This window comes from Talpa europaea (assembly GCF_964194135.1).
Source record: "Talpa europaea genome assembly, chromosome: 5".
Taxonomy (NCBI): Eukaryota; Metazoa; Chordata; class Mammalia; order Eulipotyphla; family Talpidae; genus Talpa; species Talpa europaea.
In genome coordinates this window covers 107,374,214-107,401,605 of record NC_140071.1, presented here as the reverse complement: position 1 = coordinate 107,401,605, position 27,392 = coordinate 107,374,214, and the positions used below count along the sequence as shown (strand labels likewise).

At 34.5% G+C, this 27,392-nt stretch overlaps 1 protein-coding gene across 1 annotated transcript in view; it reads right to left on the bottom strand.

Moving 5' to 3' along the window:
* The window catches only part of TECRL (trans-2,3-enoyl-CoA reductase like), a gene marked incomplete at both ends in the record, with an annotated part of 77,617 nt that extends 59,455 nt beyond the window's left edge, over positions 1–18,162 (bottom strand). The window contains one exon of the mRNA XM_084233490.1: positions 17,929–18,162. Coding sequence (XP_084089616.1) covers positions 17,929–18,162 — 234 coding nt within the window. The remainder of the gene's footprint in view (positions 1–17,928) is intronic.
* Positions 18,163–27,392: the final 9,230 nt, after the last annotated feature.

Sequence of the window (27,392 nt, the reverse complement as noted above, 5' to 3'; positions counted from 1 at the left end):
ATACTGTCTATCCTGCTTAGTGAAATAAAATTTAGGTGGTAAAGAAGACCACAACTTGAAATTCATTTGACAGAATAATAATATTGTGGGGCCTCCCCTGGTGGTGCAGGCGGTTGAGCGCCACGCTGTGAAGCTGTCCGCAGCCTCTGCAGTGCTGGTTTGACCCCAGCCAGCCGGCAAGGGCCCCACATGGCGCAGCAGACCTCTCCTGTCTTGCCTGCTGCTCCCCTCAGCAGTGTATTTCATCAGTCTGCCTGTTCTGTTCCCCGCTCTGTCTCTGGTGAATCCTCTCACCCTCCTGCACATCTGGCCTGTACCCAGGCTCTTGTACAAATAAATGAATAAATTTAAAGAAAGTTAAAAAAAAGACTAATAATATTGTGTAAACCAAATAGTGTCAGTAAATTCTGTGAAGAAATGTCTCTACCAATAAAGACACAAAGAGAATCAGGATAAAAAATAAGTTGAATAGAAATGATTAGATATAGAGTTATGGATACACACACACACACTAAACACAAACACAAAATACCCAGTGAATGGGGCCAAACTGGCAAGAATTCTTTCTCTCTATTTTTCAGAGCACAAAGAAGAGTACTAGCATAAGAATCATATTTTAAGGTTGATTAATTCAGAAAAGTGTGAAAATATATGAGAATTTCCATTAGAAAGTTATATCTTGGCAAGCAGAATATGCAGCTCAAATATTTCATTCAGAATGTAATGGAGTTTTCTGAGCAAGCAAATATGATTTTACTAGCAAGTATTCCTCAGATTATAGCTAAAATAAACCTAAGCAATCTAAATTAAAAATTTTAAAATAAATTCAGATTATGTTAGGTATTTTATAGACTATCACTATATTTAAAACTGATATTTATTGCATAACTATCAGATTTAATAAGCTTTAAATATTTTAAATTTAACTGAATTTCATGTATTTTCTATGAAATTGGAAAATTGCTGAGGGATTAGATGAAGATAGAGACAGAGAAGTTTCCTTACTTTGTTCCTGGAAGAATAAGCTATAATTTAACCAGACAAACACCACAGCCAGAGAGTGGTGACTTGGAACAAAGCAGGAACACTTCTTGGAGATAAGATATCAGCACTGACAGCATCAAATGGAACATTGGAGAGATGATGCTTCATTAAACAATAGGTGGACAGAGAGAAATACCAGGAGGCTGTGTGCTCCACAGACCAGAGACCCTGGGGAAGGTAAGAGCTGCATGGTGTGGAGTCACATACCCTTGCTGAAGGGGAAATACAAACAGAGCATCTAGTTTAGTACCAACAACGAAAAGGAAAAGGACCAACATTTAGGGACTAGTTCAGACCTCCTAAGTGCACTGACAGTGTGCCCAAAGCAGAGATCCTTGTCCAGCAGAGATCCTTAGAGAGGAGGGATTTTGGCAACACCACAAACAGGAGTCAGCCCCCCACCCCATCTCCAGCACATTTCAGTAAATGACTGGACAATTCCAGGCCCTTTTCACTCCTTGTGATTCCAGTTAGAAGAGTAGGTCTTGAAACCAAAATAAAATAACTACAGAACCACCAGCTGGAAAAGCTTGCAAATATTAGATCTTCCTACTTTGAAATGAAGAAACGAGAACTCTTCTCTAACTAAAGAGAAGAAAATCTAAAAAAAAAAAAAAAATTGAACAAGGTTATAGACTCAGAAAAAAACAACAAAGTGGCAGTAGCAAATCATTATATATAAATACACATCTAAATATAAATGAACTTAACTTACAACCAAGAGGCAAAGAGTCTAGTTGGACAAGAAAATAAAACTCAACATTTTGCCATTTCCAGGCGACCCATGTGAGTTCCAAAGATAATCATATGATCAAAGAAAATAGTTGGAAAACAATCTGACAAGCAAATGGAATCCAAAATAATGCAGGGCAGCCATACTTAAATCAGAATATATAGACTTCCAGCTAACAAGGTACTAAGAGACAGGGACAGACATTATATATTGATTAATTGATCAATACACCAAAAGACATTACACCAATTTATATAAATGGAATAAATGAATGCACATCAAAATATATAAGGCAAATATTAACAAATCTGAAAACAGACATTGTGAGCAATACAAAGGTGATGAGGGACATCAAACCCCATTCTTCTGCAAAGACTATCAACCAGAGAGAAAATAAGCAAAGAAACAATAGCCTTAAATGAAAAACTAGACCCATGGATTTAACAGATGTTTATAGTTTTCTGCACTCACCAAAAAGCTGAAAACACATTCTTTTCAGGTGAATATAGAACATTCTCAAAGAGAGACCACATGTTGGAAGATAGAACAAATGTCAAAAATTCATGAAGACTGAAATCTGATCAAATACCCTCACTGATCACAATGCTATCAAACTAGAAATCAACCACAAACAGAGAGCAGGAAAAACCTCTACTATATGGTGACTCAAAATACAACACTGAGTTACCTCTTGGGTTAATAAGTAAATTAGGGGGAAATTAAAAAATATCTGTGGATAAACAAAATGAAGACATGAGCTACAGGAATCTCTGGGACTCAGCAAAGAGCAGTACTGTGATGGCACTATGTAGCAATGCAGGCTTACATCATGAAACAGGAAAGCACTTCAATAAATAACCTAATCTTACACCTTAGGGAACTAGAAAGGGAACAAACAAAACCAAAAGCCAGTAGGAAGAAAATAATAAAAATTAAAGCAAAAAGAAAAAAAAAAGAAATAAAAAAGATATACCAAAGGATCAATGAAACCAACTCGTTCAAAAAACAATAACAACAAAATAGGAAAACCTGTATTTAAACACAGAAAGAAAAGAGAAGAAAAAATTCTAGTAAATAGAATCAGAAATGAAATCAGTCACAATAGATATGTCATAAATACAAAGGATCCTAAGAGACTACTACAAACACAAACATGCCAATAAATTAAATATCCTAGAAGAGCTGGACAAATTGTGAAATGCATACTATCTTCTGAGACCAAATCAGGAAGAAATAGAAATCCAGAATAAATCAATAACAAGGAAGGAAATTAAAACAGCAATCATATGTATCCCCAAAGACAAAAGTTCAAGACCAGTTTCTCGTTTATTCTACCAAACTTTCAGTGACAAGCTACTACCTTCCTTTTTCAAATATTTCCCAAAAAAATGGAATAATAGGAGATACTTCAAAACACATATCATGAGGCTAACATTGCTTTGATTTCAAAAGCAGACAGGGCCACTACACTATGCCAGTTTCCCTAATGAAAAAAGACATAAAAATCCTGAACTAAATCTTAGCAAACCAAATTCATCAAAGTGTTAAAAGAATCCCACATTATGACTTCATACTTCTTATTCCAGCTATGCAATGAAGTTTCAATATCCAAAAATGGATAAATCTTATTCACCAAATCAAAAAATGGAATGATAAATCACTTGATCATATTAATAGATGCAGAGAAATCATTTGGTAGGATTCAATATCCTTTTATGATAAAAATCCTTAAAAATGAATATTGATGGAACATATTAAACATAATAAAAGCCATTTATGACAAATCCTCCATTAACATCATTCTCAATAGTGAAAAAAATGAAAGTTTTTCCTCTAAGATCAGGTGAAGACAAGTTATTTTCATCACTAGTATTCAAAATACTGTTGTTCAAAATAGTATAGGAAGTCCTAGATAGCAATTAGACAGGGGAAAATATAAAGGAATTAAAATTACATATATTTGGAGTAATTCTTAACTTTATAAAAGATGAACACTCGTTATTTGCCACAACACACATAGGACTGCTGATTTTGCAAAGTGAACTGCAAAGACAATTACAGAATAATTTCACTCATATGTGTAATATGCAGAAACAAAACAGAATCAGACAAAACTAAACCAAAAGCAAACTCTGGAAACTGAATTTAAAACTTAGGCTAACAGGAGTGGGTGGAAAACCAAGTTAGGAAGGGACACAATGGACTGTGGTGGAGGTCTACCGCGCCTTGATGACGGGCGTCGTGTGGTAACATACAGCTGAAGAGTTGAGAGCCTACATTTGGATTAAGGCCCTTATAAACAAGACTCCAGAGAATCCCTTCACTTTCTAGATATAATAAAATGGCAGTCTTTAAACTAGAATAGGATCCATACCAGACTTGGACCATGTTGGCACCCTGATCTTGGATTTGCTCTCTTCAGAGCTGTGAGAAATAAAATTTATGTTGTTTATAAGACACCCAGTCTGTGGAACTTCACAGTAGTAGCACAAATTTATTGACGTAGCATTTTGCTGTGTACTGTATTTGAAAGCTAGTAGTGACAATGATGAGATGCTTCATCAATCTGGTTCCAGAATAGAAATAGTAGCTCAGAGCGAAGCCCCATTTCTGTCACATTGAATATGCCATATGAATGAAATTTAACCCTTATTATGGTATCATCGATTACTCAGAGCCATTACTTAGTCTAACCTGAGAAGTGCTGTCATTTATTGCTATATCGTTTACATTTAAAATGTGGTAGGACTTTTCTTAATTAAGTACATCAAATCTATTGATATGAAAGGATCTTATGTCCTATATTGATGATAGAGACAGATTTAAAGTGATTGCCAAAACATCAGTGATCACTTCAGATTTTGAAATGATAATCACACATTTCTTTTTGCCTACCTCAGGATTTATGGCACAGTTTTAACAATAAGGTAACGTGAAATGAGTTTCAAGCAAAAATAACTGTACAGGAAAATCAACCTTAGAAAGTTTATATTATTAATGAATTGTTTGACATCAACCACAAAGATAGATGCTAGAATTATCTCTGCACCACTGATTCATTGCCTTCATAAATGCTACTATATAATGCAAGTCTTTGAAAGTGATTGCATTAATTTTCAAATTTCATGTTCACGGAAGAATTCATTCTCAACAATGAAACAAATTCAGAATATTTCTCATCTTATGGAACAATGAAAATTTTACTACTGAATGCTTCTGAAATTCTGAAAAAAAAATTGATCATTAAATGAGTCATAAGTTTCAACATCTTCATTATATTGCTTTGGTAAACCTGTGTAAAAATGTAGCATTTTTATCTAGAAAGCTACTTCCACAAATTTGAATGCCATAATTTTCATACTTCCAGTATATATCCCCAGTATCAAGTTGTTTTCACAGCTATAAATGTTCAGATAAAACTGAATATTTGACATGTCTACATTAATGTTACACAGTGATCACAAATTTCAGCTGTCAAAACTGAATGCTTATGTATTAAACCAAGAGCTGCTTCCATTCCATTAATGACATCAATATTCAGTTTTTCAAACCAGAATATTTAAAACTAATATTTTATTGAGGTAAATTGGTTTGTAAGATACACAGGTTTCAGATATGTAACAACACAAATAAACATCTATCTATATATGCTACCTTATATTTGCCACCAAAACTCTAATTTCCTCTTGCACCATATAATTGACTCATTTTATTCAATTTATCCAATTTATTCTTGCCCATTCTTCTTTCCTTGGAGTGAACACTAGTTTGCTATATTTGTCTATATCATACCTCCTTAGATATATGTCACTACACCCCATAAACCACCAAGGCACCCATAGTCCTCTACATTAGTTTGTTCTTAGAGTCTGTGTTTTATCTGTCCATATTTTTGTTTATTGTGCATATATGAGTGAAACCAAACAATGCTTGTCTTTCTCCATCTAACATCACTTATCATAATATATCCGTCTGTATTGCTGTAAATGGCAGGATTTCATTGTTTTACTTTGTTTTTTCAGCTGAGTAATAGTTCACTCTCTCTATATACAACATCTTCTTTTCTAATCATCTGCCAAAGGACATTAGGCTCTTTCCAACTCTTTGCCATTATAAATAATGCTGTGTGAACACAAGGCTACATATATCTTTTTAATTATTATTTTCACATTCTTTTTTTTAAGATTTATTTATTTATGCATACAAGAGCTGGGGTACAGGCCAGAGGTGTGGGGGATGAGAGGATTCAACAGTGGAGAACAGAACAGGTAGATTGACTGAAGTACACTCCTGAAGGGAGCAGCGGACAAGACAGGAGAGGTCTGCTGCACCATGTGGGTTGCTCCCTGGTCGGCCAGGGATCAAACTCATGCTGCAGAGGCTGCAGATCGCTTCATAGTGCTGTGCTTAACCCCTTGCACCATCAGGGAGGCCTTATTTTCACATTCTTTAGATAAATATCCAGCAGAGAAATAGCTGGATTATATGGAATTCTTTTAAATTTGAAAAAAATCTCCATACTGTTTTTCATAATGACTACAGCAATTTAAATTCCCACCAAGAGTGTATGAGGGTTTCCTTTTATTTTCATTCTCTCTGATATTTGTTGTTTCTTGACCTTTTGGTAACAGCCATCCTCAGTCGTGAGTTGATGTCTCATTGTTATTTTGATTTTTATTTATCTAGTAATGAGAGTTGATGAGCATTTATTTTTGTTCCTGTTAGCCATCTACATGTTTTCTTTAGAGAAGTGTATATTCAGACCCTCTGCTCATTTTCTTATCATGGGAAGGGTTATAAAAAAGGAGGAAAGACGTGGAATGTGTTTGAAGTTAAGGAGTTAACACAAAACAAAATATTATATACATAAGATGTTTCAAGTGAAATAATTCAGACAGAGAAAAATGCATACATTATGATATCACTTATGTGTGGATACTAAAATCCAAATTCATAAAAACGTAGAACAAATTGATGGTTGCCACAGGTATGAGTGTGAGGAAAATGGGTAAAGATCGCCAAAATGTACGAGCTTCCTAATTATAAGATAAATAAGCTGTGAGGATATGAAAGGACCAAAGTATACAACATCTTGACTATAGATAACAATACTGTATTGTATATTTGAAAGTTGCTTTGAGAGTAGAAATTCAAAGTTCTCATGAAAAAAAAATGTGTTGAACATACAGGAGTGGAAAATATGTGTTGACGTGGACACACACACAAATCTTACTTCATTTAAAATAATAGTGAGAAAAAATAAAATAAAATAAAATAACAGTGAGCACTTACAAAGGGACTTTTATGTACCAGGTACTCTTCTAAACAGTTGACTTATTTACTACTCCTAGCAAATAAAGGAGTTAAGTACCGTTTTCATCCCCAGACGACAGCTTGGAAACTAATGCACTTAAATGTCAAGAGATTTGAGCCCTGCCACACCAACAATAAGCTGCTGAGTTGGGTTATATACCGGCAGCCTTGTATCTGAATTCACTTTTTTTTTAAGATTTATTTATTTATACAAGAACTGGGGTACAGTCCAGACTTATGGGAGGGTGAGAGGATTCACTAGAGACAGAGCGGGGAGCAGAACAGACAGACTGATGAAATATACTGCTGAGGGGAGCAGCGGGCAAGACAGGAGAGGTCTACCATGCCATGAAGGACCCTCGCCCTGGATCAAACCGGCGCTGCAGAGGCTGTGGACAGTCTTACAGCGCAGTGCTCAGCCGCCTGCGCCACCAGGGGAGGCCCTGAATCTACTTTTTAAATCATTGTGACACAATGGCAGAGAGTAAACTCATATAATAGAAGAAATGAGACAGCAAATTAGGAAGTTGTAATATATTATATGTCTAAGAGTGATTAGTTCTAAGAAGAAAATATAAAAGAAGGTAGGAGAGCAGGAATGATGGAAAAGAGACATTATTCTAATAGGAGGTCAACATATATGGACAAAAGACTAAGGTTGTGAGATAACTATGCAGATATTTTGGAAAAGATTCTTCCAAAAAGAGAAAGAAACATCAAGGGCAGAAAGATTAAGGGATCATCATATCTGAGAGTTGAAGAAACAGCAAGCAGGCCAGTGTGCTTGGAGCAGAGTGAGTTAGGGACATAGTGACTAAAGATATTACCAGAAAGGTGATGGTGGAGAGATGAAGCACAACCTGTTAGAATTTGAGAGAGCAGCTTGAATTTTCATCTGCGTGAGATATGTAGCTGTTGTGGGATTTTGATCAGATGTGTGACATCAAACAACAGAGGTATTAAAGGAATCACTGTGTCTGCTACAAATTGAACATATTCATATCATGGAATAAAAAAAAGTTCATGTGCAATAACAAATTCCAAACTCTATTCACACCCGATAACATTATGAAGCCTCTATAATTCTAACTACATTTGAGAAAACTCTACTGTATATTCACCCTATATTGCCTATGAATATTATGGGTGTTCAGTGAAGACCTGTATAGATCACTCAGTATCAGTTATAGCTGAAGGCGATTTAAACTAAGGTGGTAGCATTTCAATGAGAACATGTATTGTGTATAGAATAAAATGATTTACTGATTGATTGGATATGGTACAAACTGGGAGAGAATCTGGAGTCAGCAGATTTATAAACTAAGGTAAGTTTTACATTATCAGTTTGTTCAAATATTAACTCTGAAAAGTGAATTATCTATAGATGGGGTCACTTTGATCATATTACAATCACTTGCCTAGTCTCAGCTTCTTCAATATTCCAAATGAATAACCATGTGGGAACAGCATTAGCACTTCTGAAAGAAAAAAATTTACATTTTGGGCCTCCCTGCTGGCACAAGGGGTTAAGCACAGCAATGTCAAGCTATCCACTGCCTCTGCAGCATGAGTTCCATCCCCCACCAGCCAGGGAACTACCCACATGGCAAGACAGACATCTTCTGTCTCCCCTGCTGCTCCCCTCAGCAGTGTATTTCAGTCAGTCTGCCTGTTCTGTTCCCTACTCTGTCTCTGGTGAATCCTCTCACCCCCCGCACCTCTGGCCTACACCCCAGTTCTTCTATTTATAAACAAATAAATCTTTAAAAGAAATTGCACATTTTATCAAATATACATTATATGTACTATAAAACTCCATATATTGACTCCTACTTTAAGCCTGATGTGATAGTTGAGTGATAATTAGATGAGACATAATCAGGCAGAGGACAGTGGGGTTGTATGTGTGCAGAAGCTGAGCTAAACTATGAGTTTACATTTTTTAAATCATAGCTCCGATAACAGTATGCTTAAAAATTAGCACTTAAGTCAAACTATATTTACTTTTTAAAAACTGACATACAAGAACTACTAAGTTGTAGAGATTCTATTATCAACAAGATCTAAGAAGATATTTTATTGACACAATGTCAAAAAGGCTAATTAAAAAGTAAAAACAAATAAGTAAATTTATGGGTCTATGTTTCACACTTATAATGAAACTACTTTGTTTATTCCTCCTACTTTGAAATGAAGCAGATTTTATTTTAGCAACTTATCATTCAGGATTTATGGCTGTTCTTGCTCTTCATATTTTTGTCATGTCGTAAGTTTAAATATATATATATATAATGGTCTTTATGAAAAAGATATTTTCTTGGGAATTATATAGAGAGAAATTTTTGAAAATTTTATGCCTGCTAAAAAGGAGTAGCATATCCTCTGAATGATTGACTCAGGACTCTATGCTAAAGACCTGATTAAATTAAGGTCAATTTATAACAGGCTTTAATTAAATGAGGTTTATGAGAAACCGATTATAAATCCACATTCAATGGCATACAGACCTGTATTGACAAATAAAGGATCCAGCTAGACACGCAGCAATTCATCAAATGTCTTTCTACAATAAATCACTAATTATATTACATTTTGAATATAAAAAGTCAAATAACCAATAATTGCAAAGCTTGAAACAAACAAATATGAAGCAACATTTAATGTTTATTTTTGAGGCAGTGCAAGAGAACACTTAAACAGTAATAAGAAAAAAGAGACAGGTAATAAGTCAATTTTTCACAAAATGATGTTAGAAAGATGAGTTTATAAGAAAGCAGAAATACAGCATTCCTTGATTTAAGAGATCAATTCTCAAATAAAATATCTGTTATCTAGATATAGTAGGAAGTTCAAAATTAATCTATCTAAAATAGAACAACTTTCTCATAGGAAAATAAATGAGTGTGGTATTCATACGCCTTATGTGATGACAGGTTGGTCGGCTCAGGTTACTCAGTTGAATCCTGGTAGATCAACAGGGATTGAAAATTACTTGATGACTGTCAGTTTAAAAACCCACTAATAAAACATAATATACTAATGGTATGGAGTCTGAAACGTTTGCACATTTGAAACTCTTAAATTAATCTTTGCCTTCCTTCTAAATTCTCAAGAGGAATCTGTATAACAATATTCCTTCACTTAAAGCCTGAAAGGCAGAGGATGTAAGGCATTTAGAAAAGATAATTTCTACTTTTGGAGTTGCCCTTTCCTGTTAGATATATCCCCTTGATGATCCTTCAGTGCTCTGGAACTGTGTATAACTGAAAAAGCCTTTTATAACTGTTCTCAATTTCTTCAATAGAAACAAAATCATTTGGGGGCCACCCTGGTGGCACAGGGGTTAAAGACACAGCACTATCAAACTATCACCAGCCACTGTAGCCAGGGAGATAACCCACATGGCGCAGCAGACCTCTCCTGTCTCCCCTGCTGCTCCCCTCAGCAGTGTATTTCAGTAGATCTGCCATTCTGCTCCCCACTCTGTCTTTGGTGAATCTTCTCACTCCCCCACACCTCTGCCCTACATTCCAGTTCTTGTATCCATAAATAAAAAAAGAAAGAAAATCATTTGGGATCAAATAGTACTTTTTTATACCTCTGTTTTGGCTTACGCATATTATCTTATGTTGGGTTATTTACATGTGATTACCCATCACAACACTCAACATCCAAATACCACAGAACATATTTTGATAGGTTTAGTTTGATTCCTTACACATAATATGGTTTCTAAATCTTATATAATTTTTTTTAATTTTCTTAATTTTTTATTTATTTATACAAGCACTGGGTACAGTCAGAAGCGTGGGAGGGTGAGAGAAGTCACCTGAGCCAGAGGGGAGAGCACAGCAGGCAGACTGACAAAGTACACTGCTGAGGGGAGCAGCCAGCGGCAGGAGAGGTCTGCGCGCCATGTGGGACCCTCGCCCAGCTGCCGGGGATAGAAGTGGTGCTGCAGAGGCTGCGGGCAGCTTCGCAACCCAGTGCTCACCCACTGTGCCACCAGGGAGGCCCTTATAAATTTTTTTAAAAACATGCAAGCCTATTAATTTTCTTCTTCCATTTTCTTTCCTTCTCAATGGGAAAAAGGCCTGTTTTTAATTGTATAATACATCCCTCTTATTTTATTTTGACTCATGGTTAGCTTTTCTTCTTTTGTGCCATGCATAAATTTCCATAAAAAATGGTTTTTATGTACTTTCATTCATTTACCTAAAATCTTAATTACAAGATATCTCTGTATTCATAACACAAATCTTTGAAGGTTACTATTTTATCTTGATTGTCAAGAAAATGTGATATACAGAATGAAATCCAAGAGTTGCCTGGATATGACATGCTCTAATTTTGCATCCAAGAAATACTTATATTTATAACAGAATCAAGGCCATTTGATCAACTTGAATTATAACAATAAGGAAAAGACCATTTCCGTATCATCTATGTAATTTCACTGTCTTCCATATCATAGTGCTTTAACTATGTAGGACAAATTATCATTTAAACAAAATTGACCACATTATGGACTAACAAATTTGTAATATACAATGAATACCAATTAACAGAAAAAATAAAATACTTATTTATCAAACACAAGCCTTGTTATTGTTTTTTTTTTTAATCAAACAAGCACAATCTTGTTCTTTTAGATTTTGATGATAGCTCACAAATACCCATTTCCAACTACTAGATTATGTAATGTATATAGTGGAAATTTTTAACAAATTGTTATTTACTGGGACAATAAATACATCTAGGTAATAGTAAATAGCATACAAAGGGGTTGTCATGTTTCTCAATTGCCCCATGAGAAATTAATATGAATTGAACATATCCTGAAGGAGCATTCTGGGGTGAAGAATAAAATTTGTCCAAAACTCATAGAATGGGAACTACAAAATGTGATTTTGAGTAGGTGATTAAATTATTGAATGATGGAATAATAAAAAATCGTTAGAAAATAATCCCAAGAATATGAATTGAACTGAGTCATTGTAGAGTCGAAGAATGAAAAGTTTGGAACAAGTATGTTTGGAAGTCTTCAGTTACCTACAAAAGAAAGGAAACTTGATTCTCCTATGATTATTAGTTGTCATTCTCAAATACAGACTGATTTTTTTCTCCAAAATCTTTCTGCTAAAAAACAATCTAATTAAATTCAACAATGTGCACCACAGAACTTAACACAAGGGATACTTTTAGTATTTCTGTGTCCTTCTTAATGAATTTGACACCATTGGTATCTTCTTTCTCACTCAAATATTCTTATAAGCTTTTGTGCTTTTCTTCCATAAGATGAATAAAATATATGAGGATAAGGACTGTATTAGTTTGAACTTATGTATTATCTTTAACTCCTAATAGAACAGTTGACAAATATGTGAACAAATATCTCTCAATTAATACTCTAATTGTATTGTGGTATTCCAAATTGTCAAAATAGAGATTTGGAGAAACACTAAATCTGGTAAATTTCAATTTCTCTCTTTCTAAGTGCAATCTCTAAAACTTATTCATCTAGTTCAACCTTCTAAACGGTGATGGTGATAAATTCATATGGGAAAATGTAAATTTAAATATAAACAATAAACTATGTTTGTTTTACAAATATTATTCATGAATTGCTTTATAGATATATTTATTCTTCTCTACTATTACATTGATTATCAATATTTATATCTCTACTGGCATATTTCATTTCCTCTATAAAAGGCAATAATAATAGTTTTATAGAAAATAGTAAGGGACAGAGATATTGCATCATGACCAAGAAAAAGAGAAGGCAGTCAGATTTATATTAAAATTCATTTCTATCTGAATCCAAACTCAAAAGTTTGTTTTAGTATATCACACTACATAATAAGTAGGAGAAAGGGAACCTGAGGAGGAAGCAGGAAAAATGGGACATTTATGGGAGGATGAGGGATAGAGGAGGAAAAATGAAGAAAAAATAGAAAGGAAGGAGTGGTAGACAAAGACGAATAGAAAAAAAAGAATTTATTGCTATTTACATATATATGAAAGCCTGAAACCTGCCATGAGACTATTTTAAAGCAAGTGTCATTCTCATTTTACAGATGAACAAATTCAGGCATAAATATGCTAAGAAGCATGACCAAGGTAAAAGTGACAAGTAAAAAATGAAAGCATCTCAAAATTTCAAATTACCATATTAAAAGAGCAATTTTTATGCAGTTATACTACTCTGTAAATATACTATTTTTTGGTAAAAATTGGTATTTTTGAGATTAGACGGGCTAGAGAATTATTGCATGCTTAAATTTTTTGTAAGTCTTTGAAAATGCTTTTGAGAGTTTTGACATAGAAAAAATAAAACAATAGAAGAATGAAGGCTCTTGAGGTCAAGTTTCTTGGAGAAAAGATTAAAGAAAAAAGAATGGGCTGATACTGGAAACATTCATCAACTTTAGCTTTTAGAGTTTTTGCCAGTGCTCTTGAATCATCGACTTATCATGAGATAAGCGTCTGACATTTTACACAAAAGAAGTGAGACAGGGATAGTTAGTAACTGAAAACATTCATAGTTCCATTTTTTAATGTATTTTCTATATATTTTGATGTTCCAATAAAGGCTTAAGAATGATATATAACAATATTTTAAATCTGTTATCCATTTGATCACCCTTGATAATCATTTTATTTTAATTATTCATGGGAAATACCTAAATCGGTTAATTTAATATCTCCATCTGCATTGTTTTATTATCTGTTAGTAAGTTATATGCTAATACAATGTTAAATTTTATGCATCTTTCTGGGGACAACCAGGAGGAATTTAGCCATTTGATGGAATGGTTTAATTAAATGTCTTCTTCTGTAATATATTTACATTTATTCCATTGATAATTTCATTTAGAAAATGTAAAAATGTATACTCAAGCATTGTAGTCAAGACTATCAAGACTATCGCTGCTAAGCATGAGTGTATTGTCAAGACTATCACTGCTAAGCATGAGTGTATTGTCAAATCCACTTATCGCTCGATTATGCACCAATTTATTATATATGTTACGTAATACAATGAATTATATCGTTAAAATCTTTGTGTCGAGCACAATCTTAATGTTGGAGATAGAGCAATGAAACAAAAAGTAGAGTTGTCGTACAAGGAGTAGGCCAAACAAAATGCAAAATAAAAAGAGGAACGTGAACAATATGTTAAGTGATGATAAGTACTAGTAAAATAAAAAATAGAGCAGGGACAGGTACAAGTTAATATTGGCATATTTTTCTAATATTAAATAGATATCTGGGAAAGGTCCTAAAAGAAGATGCTGATTTGTTTTGAGGAGGGAATATTATCCAACATCACTTAACAGGTTGGTTCTGGTTGCTATGTAGGGAATATTTTGAAGGTACTAAGGACAGAGGCAGAGAAATGATTTAGGAGTGCTGGCAGTAGAGGTGGTAAAAATTTGTCAGCGCCGGATATATTTGAAGGTATCACTAGGAAGATGAACTGTATGCCAAGTGTGAGACTAAAAGATGAGTCATGATTCCTGTAAGTGTTTGGCCATATACTGACTTGGAAAACTCTGTGGAAAATTTTTTTGGGAGAACAAATGTTTGGTTTTAGATTTACTAGGAGTGGTATGTCTAGGAAACATTCAAACAGATAGACACCTGATACATAGATACGTAAATAAAAGGATTTGGAATGAGGAGAACAATGTGAATTGAAATTTTATGTTTATCAGTCATCAATAGGCAGATGATATTTAGAGTTTATTGGTCTCAATAGGTAAATGACCAAAGATAGTGGAAGTTCTGTTGACTGAATTGGTGACAGGCCACACACAATAAGGCAGATGATGAAGTAGCAAAAAGACAGTAAAGAAAATGAAGTAAGCTTTAAAAAAAAAAAATGATTGTGTTATCCTGGAATTCAAATAGCAAAAATGTGTTAAGGAGGTGGATGTGATTAGTTGTGGCAAATGTTGCATATACACAGAATAAGATACACCTGAAAAATGATCTTTGGATTTAGGAAGATATTCACCACCAGCTAACAGGTGATGTCATCGAGTTCATATTTTGAGAAGTGATGGAGAAACGGGGTGGATTTAGGAGAAGGAAATGCAGGCAGAAAATATGAACTGTAGCTGAAAATAATGAGCAAATATTACTAAACTATATATCCTACTCAAGATATTTGGAAATTTATATCTAAAGTAAGCATGTCAATGGATAATTATTAAGAAGTTAAGTTTAGGGTCTCCCTGGTGACACAAGGGGTTAAGATGCAACCTATGAAGATATCTACAGCCACTGGGTTAGATTCCTGGCAGTCCAGGGAGCACCCCACATGGCGCATCAGACCTGTCCTTACTTGCCTGCTGCTCCCCTCAGCAGTGTACTGCAGTCAATCTGCCTGTTCTGTTCCCCATTCTGTCTCTGGTGAATCCTCTCACTCCCCCCACACCTCTGGCCTGTACCCCAGTTCTTGTATGCATAAATAAATAAATCTTTAAAAAAAAGAAGTATAAATTTTGTTCTATTATCACAAAGTTAATCATTTCATATTTTTCTTTTGATTTTGTGGATTTTTATCTCTCAGAATGATTTTAAAAATTAAATGTACATATGTATACACATATATACATGTATATGTGTAAATGTATAAACATACAAAAATTGTATGTATACATATATACAGTCTCATTTATGTCCAAGGCACTATGATATTATATGTTTTATATACATATACAATTGTAAAATTCCTTATCTTTCATATATATGTATATATGTTATATATATAATTGTAAAATTCTTTATCTTTCATATATATATGAATTATTCTTTTCACTGTAAGCTTACAGAATAGATTTTATTAGCCTATTTCTAAATAATTGTTCAGGGGATCAGCAATTATGAGTTTCTTGAGCCTTGATAGATATAATTGATGTAGCAGGGATTCATTCTGGATATGCTTAGTTCCAAAGTACATGACATTTAACTTTTACTACTTTATAATACTGCATTTATTAAAAAACAGGGACTAAGTCACAAGCAATATTTCTTTTGCATGCTAGGTAGTACCAATTCCAATAAAAAGCACTTAATATGACTTTAATAAATAGCTGTTAATTTGTGTAAGAAAAATAATATCTAAACAACTAATAAAATTATTGTTTCTCATGTTTACAGATATGAACTGTTAGGAATCATGAAATAAAACATTGCAAATTAATCCAGTTATTTTCCTTCAAATGTCTTGCCATACAATGATACAATTTACCAAATTACTAAACTAAAATAGGACAAAGTAAAATCCCAAATCAAATATTTGATTATCGTAAGTTGCAAATCAGATGATCATGATTGTGCAATAAAGAAAGGTGTGAATTCCAAAAATTAATCCCCTAACTAGCTACTGAATTTCCCTCAAGGTTTGCCATTTGAGATGCAAATACCAGCACTTTTAGAGTTCAAAAGTGAGATTCCTAAGTGAAATGCTTATCTCTAAAAGGATACTGGCTCTCTACATGCTTAATATTTTTGCAACTTAATACTAGAAATGGAAAATGCCATGTTTTCGCTTTAAATACAATGTCAATAGCAGAAAATTTAATGAAAATAATTAGGAGCTCATCAGTTTCTCCTTTAAGGTGTGGGTGGCTTTACTGTCAACATTTAGAAATTTATCACAAAGGACACAATAAGTAATCTCATTTTAGAATCGTGGTCTTTGGAAATTCTTCACTAATTTATATCCACACATGCATTGTCTTGTTTCTCAATTTTTATTTGTATTTTCTAATAAATTCTAAACTTTCAATAGTGAGATATTATAAACATCAGCAACTTCTGAATGAGATTTTTATTTTTTGTCTTATTCTTGTTAATATAAAAAAAGTAAAAACTTTATCGATATACTAAAATACAGATAAATGATAACATGCTTGAAATTGATGTTAACATTATAATGCATGTATATAAATTACATAAACCACATTGGTAAAATAGAAAATTAATTTGATTTAGAGTTGCTCAAAAATGGTTTTGTAGCTCTATGTTTCACTTAGCACCTATATGAATTGTAAAATTTCTTATCTTTCATTTTGATCTGCAAATAAAAATCTATATTACTCAATAAACAGACTGGTCATAGTGGTATATTACTAAATAAAAAATAAAATTATCTTCCTGGTAATTGAAAACAGTATACAACTTTCTCCTTTGCTTTTCCTCTAACCTCTAAATTTCTGAGGCAATAAGGAAATACATATTTATCTTCCCTAGTGAAAAATAGGAAATATGATTATTGATAGGTAACATTAAGCAAAACATCCTTTTTAGGAAATTGAACACTGTTGTTCATATAGTAATCTTACCATAAAAAAAGAAATGTGTGTTTTCAAGACAAATTAATCAATTCTAAATAATTTTAATGAGTAGTTTTGATCATATATGCTAAAAATAATTTCTAGTAATTTTGGTGGCTTTTTGTCTGATATTTTCTACAAACACTATTAAATCACTTTGATAATTTGAATATGCAATGAAGTGCATAAAGATAAAATCCTACAGATATTTTGTCATGTAGTTAAGTGCATAAGTACTGGAAGTTTTACCTCCTGCTAGTGACCAACATAAGAGGAAAAGAGAAACTAATAATTATTAACTACTATATAAATTGAATATGAAAAGTGAGTGAATATCTTCTACTAGAACAATGTAAAAAGCATCTATCCTACTTATAATAAAATTAACATTAAATTTAGGAATATCTTTAGAAAACCCTCATTAGTACATAATTAAATGTTCAACAATTTAGGTGTAGATGAGATAAAATTTAAATAAATAAAACTCACCTTATCCACAATGCATATCTGCTTTCTTGTTTGAGCATCAAGTATTTCAATCTCAAAGTGAGTAGTTTTTGAATGTTTAACTGCTGGAGTTGATTTCAGAGGGCCTGCTGATAGTACAAGTTGAGACAAAGAATGAAAATTTTTTGTATCATTCTTCAATATGGACCATGTAGCTCCTTGGGAAAATAGTTCTTTCTTGCATTCCGAAGCAAGAGACTTATCCCTTTTGAACATTGTGTGAACTACCAGGAGAATCTGTCATGTCAACGGGAGACACTTGCAAGTGTATTCCCTTTGCACCAGTTAAATTACTGCTGGTGAAACCAGGAAAGGTCAAGTGGCATGCCATTCCAAGAGTTAAGTTTTATTTAGCAGGCTTAAAATAATAACTGATCTCCTTTCTATATATAACACTATTGTGAATTGCTGCATTTAAAGGATTATTCTACCAGCAGGGTTAAAATTATTTTTTTGTTTAATTCTTTTTACACTGTTTCTTTTTTTATTTCTTTTTTTTTTTTTGAGTAACTTTTTTTTTTAAAGATTTATTTATTTGTTTGCTTATTTATTTATTTATTTATTCAAGCACTGGGTACAGTCAGAAGAGCGGGAGGCTGAGAGAATTCATCAGAGTCAGAGAGGAGAGCAGACCAGGCAGACTGACGAAGTACACTGCTGAGGGGAGCAGCGGGCAGCAGGAGAGGTCTGCGCACCATGGGGACCCTCCTCCTTCTTTCCTTGCTTTATAATTTCGGATACAAGTTCCTCATAAGAAGAAGCAGTGTAAGGGTCTCTCCGGTGGTGCAGTGGTTGAGCGCTGGGTTGCGAAGCTGCCCGCAGCCTCTGCAGCGCCGGTTGGATCCCCGGCTGCTCCCCATCCACCAAAAGAGGGTCCCGCATGGTCCACAGACCTCTCCTGCCGCCCTCTGCTCCCCTCAGCAGTGTACTTCGGTCCTTCTGCCTGCTCTGCTCCCTGCTCTGGCTCTGGTGAATTCTCTCACCCTCCCGCGCTTCTGATTGTACCCAGTGCTTGTATAAATAAATAAATAAATAAATAAATAAACAAATAAATAAATAAATAAATCTTTAAAAAAAAAAAATTCCCATTCCATTCTCTTCCCTGCTCCTGTCTCTATGAATTTGACTATCCAGTTTATATATAAAGCAATCTTATAATGTACGCCCTCTGTTATCTACTTTACTTCATTTAATTTAATGTCTTTAAGTTCAAGTGTCACACTTTCATTAGTTTTTAAGCCTTTTAAAATAATATTCCAGGGCCTCCCCGGTGCTACAGTGGTTGAGCACTGGGCTGCTCTGAAGCTGCCCACAGCCTCTGCAGCGCTGGTTCATTCCTGGCCGCTGGCGAGGGTTCAACCTGGCATGGAGACCTCTCCTGCAGCGCCCGCTTCTCCCTTCAGCAGTGTATTTTGTCAGTCTGCCTGTTCTGTTCCCTGCTCTGGCTCTGGTGAATTCTCTCACTCTCCCAGGCTTCTAACTATACCCAGTGCTTGTATAAATAAAAATAAATAAATCTTTAAAAAAAAATATTCACAATGATATGTATTTAAAATCAGCATATGCTATCCTCTTAGGGGGAAAAGGATGTCCTAAAGCTAATTCCATACAGGCTTTGTAGACTCCACCCCCACTCTAGATCAAAGCCAAAAGACATTGGGAGAGACAAATCCCATACCACCAAAGGGAAGGTGCTGGAAACTGAGGGTGGGGTTAGGCAGCCAGGTTTGGTATAAAACCAGACACATGGGCTTTGGGGAAATACCCTTTTTTTTGGCTCTCAGCCAGCTCACAGCGCACGGCCAGCTCTGAGAATGCCATTGGGTTTCCAGGTCAGTGGATATGGTAGGACACATTAAAGATTTTATTTCCCTATTTTCTCCCTGAGTTGTACATTTCCTCAGTTCCCTTTCCCTTGTAAATAAACCTTTTATTAACCTTTTGTGCATGCCTGCAGTGGAGTATTAATAAGTCCCTTTTAAGCGCGCTGGTGAGGACCCACAGCAACCCGTTTTATATCGGGGATGCTCCGTAACAATCCTATATAGTTAAATTTAAAAACAGTACTTTATTATGTAATATTTTTAAAGCTGACTGTGGTAAAGACTTGTGTCATGCTTTGCTTATGTAATATAAAATATAACATCTGACACAAAATGATGACTTTTTCACTTCATATAGGGACTATATAGAAATAATTTTATAATTTAACAGGTCTCCCCTGGTGGCGCAGCGGTTGAGCGCTGGGCTGCGAAGCTGCCTGAAGCCTCTGCAGTGCCAGTTCGATCCTCCGCCAGCGAGAGTCCCACATGGCGTGCAGACCTCTCCTGCTGCGCCTGCTGTTCCCCTCAGCAGTGTACTTTGGTCCTTCTACCTGTTCTGCTTCCTGCTCTGGCCCTGGTGAATTCTCTCACCCTCCTGTGCTTCTGACTGTACCCAGTGCTTGTATAAATAAATAAATAAATATTAAAAAAAAAAGAAATAATTTTATAATTTAAGAAAAAGGAAATAAATCTTATTTTAACACTTCTACACATTTTATATCTTTGGAAAATCCTTTATTTTATATTCAAAAACAGCACTAAACATCACATTTACCATATCACTCACTTACAGCAAATGTAAATAATCTCAGAATGAACAAATAAAAAATAATAACTGAAAAAAGAGGATTATGAAAGATAATATCTTAAGTGCTTATACAATAAATCTTATACAATAAATACAATTGAAAGGAATTTAAAAATATATCATGACTGATTCAAAAGTATATTATAGAAAAATATTCTGGGAAGTTGTCAATGAAAAGATCAAATATAAAATGACTGAAATTATAGAGAGGGAAATCTATAAATGTGTATGAGGTTTTAATTTTTATTTTTGTAATTAAATATTATTTAATTTCTGACTGCATATAATGCACCAAAATGAATTTGCACATTGTTCAGTTATTTTCATGCACGGAACCACTTCATACTTTTAATTTAATATTTAAAAATATTATTTAATATACAATATGTATTATAGCATATGATGTGTGAATGCATTTACACACACGCATACTCAAATGCAAACACACAAAGTTTTGTGCAATTTTATGGTGCCAATTGTTCAGGACTCAAAATTTGGAGTCAGTTTATATCTCTTTCTCCCAGACCTCAAATCTTACACTCAGATCTAGAAAATCAACTTCACATTTATGAACCCCATAGCTGTTTTCAAATCATCAGTCTCACTTATATTTTTTTCCCCACAATGATCTCCCTGTATCGATAATGGCAAATATATAGTATCTTTTAATACAGGAACTAGAGTGATAAGGCACTATATTAAAGCAGTTAATGTAATAATCTGTTCAACATAATAGTTTCTGCTTTATCTAAAGAAAAAGCCAAACTTTTCTACAAAAGTCTACAAATCTCTGAAACATAAATCATCCTGTTATATCTCTGATCGCATTCCCTAATCTATCTATAATGTCTCAAACAGAGTGTGGCATACAGTAGGTAATCAATAAGCATGTATTAAATAAATAGATGAAAAATCAATAAGTGTGTCTTGAAGGTGTGAGCAGAATGATGTGACATTAATTCCATGTGGAAGTGAACTCTATTATTTACAATGACATAATTACAACCAATATTACTACTATTTAGGAATAGTGTTAATGTTTTTAAAAGAATTGTTGCTTTATCTTCAAGGCAAAGTATAATTTCTGGCATATAGTAAGTACTCTAATTGTTTTTGCAAGAACAAATAGTCACTTGAATGAATTATTCTCCGTAAGTTGAAATAATCATACTGACTTAAAAATTAATAGTCACGAATATATGGAGGTAAATAAATTTATTTTTAGAGTCAAATGTTGAGGGCTAGCATAGAGAAAAACAGACTAGTACAAAAAGTAATACAGACTAGTACAAAGCAGCCAGTCAGCTGCTTTCACTGCCATCCAAAATATAAAGCCCATCCTATATACCTTTATAACATGCAGGGTTTTGTTTTTTTTTTTTTAATAGAAAAAATAAATCACACTAAAAGGGCAATTAAAGTGACAAAATAGTATTTATGCGTGCAGGCGTATGATAATTTTCTAACACCTCTGTGGAAAGGGACATGCAGGCCTGCATTCAGGAGATACTTATCTTTAAGCCAGACACAACTTATGTGTGAAAAATGCAAGAACTAAGAGATAAAATTCATCACAAGAAATGTCTCCTTTTTCATTTGTTTGTGGACCTGTAGGCATGCTTCTCTAGGTGGTGTCAGCATAGACAGGGTGCTAGAACAGGGCACACAAAAACTTCAGGGCACTTCACAGTTGATAACTCTTCCTACTTTTCCTTGGTAAACTCTAAACTTCTGCAGGTTATTTTATCTGTACCCAAATTTGCAAATTTACTACCATATTCATATATTACAATAAAGTAGTTACTAACATTTAAGAACATTTTAGAAGTAAGAAGGAACTTATGATAAAAACGATACTTTTAATCTGTGCTTAATAAATCCTAGAAAACACTGAATATTGGGATTGGATGGGTACATGAGAATAAGTAGTCAAAGACATACCACTTGTACAGGATTTTTTTTTTCTGTCAGTGCATATGAGAGAATCTTATATATACCAGGTACAGGGAATTGTAATTTATAAAATTAAGAACAGAAGAGCAAACTATATATCAAGGGGTGCTATTCTTGGACCCAGGCACATATGTTATGAAAGATGTGTTTAGGAAATGGCATTATTTATTGGAAATAGTAAGGGTTCAAATGTTCCTTGTCATCTCAAACTTCCCATTATCTGTCACATTTTGATAACATTATGAATTTAACACATAACTTATGAAATCGAAATTTTCAAAAAAACAGAGGCCATTCAATATAAAGCTATAATTTAATATATAAATGTTGGCCTCTAACATCAGATCTATACCTTTTTTCACTCCATCAGCCTACTCAAGCATTTGAAGTATTCCTTCTCTACATTTTCAAACATAAATGGTTATAATACTGGTTCACAAGGAAATAAAATGTACTCATAGTAACTACACTGATGAGCAGTCAGAGTTCTAAACTAGTTCAGTTAAGTCCCCAAACTATCTGCAAGAATATTATCCTTTACTTACGTAAAGTTCATGTAGTCTTATTTTTCTCAATTTTCTCAATTTTAGTGATACCAATGAACTATGAAATGGACTCTGAATCAGCAGACTAAAAGCAAATAGGGGCCTCCCTGGTGGTGCGAGGGTTTAAGATGCAACCTATGAAGCTGTCCACAGCCACTGCAGCACAAGTTTGATCCCCCCCTCTAGGAAGTAACCCACATGGCACAGCAGACCTCTCTTGGCTTGCCTGCTGTTCCCCTCAGCAGTGTATTTCAGTCAATCTCCTGTTCTGTTCTCTACTCTGTCTCTGGTGAATCATCTCACCCCCCACACCTCTGGCCTGTACCCCAGCTCTTTTATGCATAAATAAATAAATCTTTAAAAGAAAATTAAAAAAAATAAAAGCAAATAGAAAGGACCTTAGTAATATAAAATTAAATTATTTCCTGGGTCTCTAGAGGGTATACTATTTCCTCAAAAATATTATATTTCCTGATTTATTATAAAAGCTACTGAGAGTCCTGAAATTACTAGGAGGTTGAAGTCACTGATGTTAACATTTCAACTAGTATATAATTGAAAAATTATATAAATTATTGAAAAGTTATTTTGGTTACATGAAGTAAATCACTTGGAATTGTGGAAAAGGCAGAGAAGAGGAAAACAGGTATTCTTACTAGGATAAAGTTTCAGTTTATATTTTCAGTCAAAAAATTAGAATTGTTGATCTAAAACAATAAGTGAAATGATAGTTGTAATAATAAAGACAACATGCTAAAGTGTAGGTTAATAAGCTTTATTGTCCAAGTCAGAGATATTAATTCTTGTTTTAACCCTACCACTGTGTGCTATGTAATACTGTATAAACTGGGTAAACTCTCAATACTAGTTATATTATTTGTGAGATGACCACATTCTCAAAATGATCTCTAATGGCCTTTAAAAATACGACTTCCTGGTGGCGCAGGTGGTTGAGCGCCACACTGTGAGGCTGTCCGCAGCCTCTGCAGCATGGGTTTGATCCCAGCTGGCCTGCCAACAAGGGTCCCACATGGTGCAGCAGACCTCTCCTGTGTCGCCCGCTGCTCCCCTCAGCAGTGTATTTCATCAGTTTGCCTGTTCTGTTGTCCACTCTGTCTCTGGTGAATCCTCTTACCCTCTCGCGCATCTGGCCTGTACCCCAGTTCTTGTATAAAAATAAATAAATCTTAAAAAAAAAAAAAGATGATGTCCAGGGTCTCCCAGGTGGTGCAGTGAAGCTGCACCACTGTGAAACTGTCCGCAGCCTCTGCACCGTTGGTTCGATCCCCGCAGGCCACAGAGCAACCTACATGGCGTGGCAGACCTCTCTTGTCTCACCTGCTGCTCCCCTCAGCAGTGTATTTCAGACAGTCTGCCTGTTCAGTTCCCCACTCTGTCTCTGGTGAATCCTCTCACCCTTCCGCACATCTGGCCTGTACCCTTGTTCTTGTATAAATAAATAAATCTTAAAATAAATATATGGTTGCGAAGTAATGTTTAAAAGTTTGTTTGGGTCCTCCCTTATGGCCTAGGGGTTAGTCTCAGCACTATCACCATCATGGCCTGAGTTGATCCTGGTCAGGGGCTAACCTACATATGGCACAGCAGACAGCTCCTGTCTCACCCACCCTGCTCCCCTTAGTAGTGTATCTCAGTAAATCTGCCTAGTCTACTCCCTACTCTGTCTCTGGTGAATCCTCTCACCCCCCACGCCTCTAGCCTACACCCCAGTTCTTTTACAAACATATAAATAAATAAATAAATAAATAAATAAATAAATAAATAAATAAATAAATAAAATACATTTGCTTTTTAAAATAAGCCACATCAAAAAAAAAAGTAGAAATAAAATCTATATAATTGTCCTTCTCTCATAAGGTTATTTATATAGTTACATAATGTATGTGATAATATACTTTGAAATACCCTATGATGACATCATTATTAGTTAATAAATTAGACTGGGGTAGAAGTCTTTGTATTTTGCCAAGGCTATGATAAAAGGCAAAGGTTTTTTGAGAAGCATATCAATTGGACTGAGATTAATCTTTCTTACAGAAAAGGAAAACACTTGCATAGAAAATTTTGTGTAGAAAATTTCATTTCTTATGAGATTAAAATATTCATGAAAGAGGAAAAATTAAAATGAAGGGGTCAGACATTACATCATGATCAGTGTGTATTATATATATCTATTTATCTGTTATATATATCTACTTACATTTATGGGGGACTCTCTAGTGGTACAAGGGATTAAGTCTCAGCACTATGAAGCTATCTGCAGCCACTGCAGCATGAGCTGGATCCCTGGCCAAGAAAGTGACCCACATGGGGAAGCAGACCTTGCCTGTCTTGCCTGCTGCTCCCCTCAGCAGTATATTTCAGTCAATCTGCCTGTTCTGCTCCCCCTCTTTCTCTGGTTAATCCTCTCACCCCCCCACACACACACCTCTGGCCTACACCCCGGCTCTTATATGCATAAATAAATAAATCTTTAAAAAAAATTAAACACTCATATGCCATTTTATCTCTAGTTTGGTAAATTATGGAGAAATCACAATCATACAAAAACTTAAGGTTCATCTTGAGAATCAATAACTGTTTATTTTTTGTTTTATGTAGGTTTTTTTTCCATTGGCGTGAAACATTCCTTTGTTTTTTAGATCTCTAACAAAATTTAAAATTTATCAGAGATAAGAATAAGACAGTACAAATGCACTGAAGGAATTAGCTCCTCTTCATAATTTAAAGTTTTGTAATATTGTTTTCATCATGTTTTTAATATACAATTCAAAGAAATTTAGTAAATATGAACTGAGATGGTTGAGAAACATTTTCATCTGGAAGCAGAGTGATTAACAATCAGTATTTGAAATAACATATTGTTTTATGATTCTCTGGGACTTTCATTTTGATAAATTTTATTCCATAAGATTTTCATAGTTTATACAGAAAAAATAAAAACTGTTTATACTGAAATATTTGGCATTGACATAATATTAGCCAATGCTCATGTGAGTTTTGTTCTCACCCAAATAATGAACACAGTTCTTGTCCACATATCAACTCTAAGATAGATTTTTTTACAGAGGAGGAAACTGAGGCAGAGAGTTTAAGTAACTTAACCAGAGTACACAATAGTCAAAAGTGGAATAACTGGACACAAACCAGCAAATGGGCTTCCATCTTTACCAAATCTAATTTCTGGGGGACAGCCCGAATCTGTTCTTGCTGATTCTTAGCTCACTTCCTCTCGAGCCAAAGAAGACATTATAAAATATTCATACATATGCACCCATGAAAAACCCCAGAAGCCCAAGCCCTAAATTAGAGTTTGTAAGTGAGCCCCAATTAAATGTCCATCTAATCCCCAACAACACAAAAATCATCTACCTTATTAGATCCATCAAACCAAAACCTATGATGGAAAAATTAAAAGAAGCAAGGGAGGAGGGGAAGCAGAGCCACCCAAACCGAACGTGTCTTATTCAAAATTACCCCAGATCAAATCCTCCACATGTTTTGCAATTGCAATTGCACTTTAAGGTGACCAATGCAAGGAAAGGATCCTGGTACTTGTCAACCATGGATGTCCAATACTTTTGTGTTGTCAACTAAAATGTTAACACAAACAGTGCCAAAGCTGGGGGATGGGTCACTGTCTGTGTGTTGTCATCCATGCACTCACAATTGCAAGACACCACTCAGGTTTATGATGAAATAACAATTGGGTTTATTAACACATGGGAGATTGAGAAACAGGAAAAATTTCTAAGGCCATATATGGCTGGTTGTCTCACCAGAGAATCTCTGTAATGTCCAATAGTCAAAAGGCCACTCATTCAAAATGGTGTCATTCCTTCTACAAGGTCCTGGAGCAGCAGCTGGAATTGCTCACAGGCAGTGCTGCTGAGGTGGTACCACAGCAGATAACATCTATTTGAAGGACGGGATGCCCTGGGCCAGCCACCAAGCCAGGCAACACAATATGGAGTTGTCCTCAAATTATTAAAAGTAAATCTACCATGTATTCAGCATTTCCATTTCTAGGCACCTATACTTGAAGGACGCAAAAACTAAAATTTGTGGGATACGTGCAACTCATGTGCTCCTTGTAGCACTATTTATAATAGCCAAGTCATAGAAACAACCTAGTACCCAAGAACAGATGAGCAGATTAGGAAGATATAAGACACACACACGCATGTATAGTACTTAGCTATAAAACAAGATGAACTCTTGCCATTGTGACAATATGAATTTAGTTAGAGGGGATAATGCTAAATGAAATATGTCAGATGGAAAAAGATAAACACT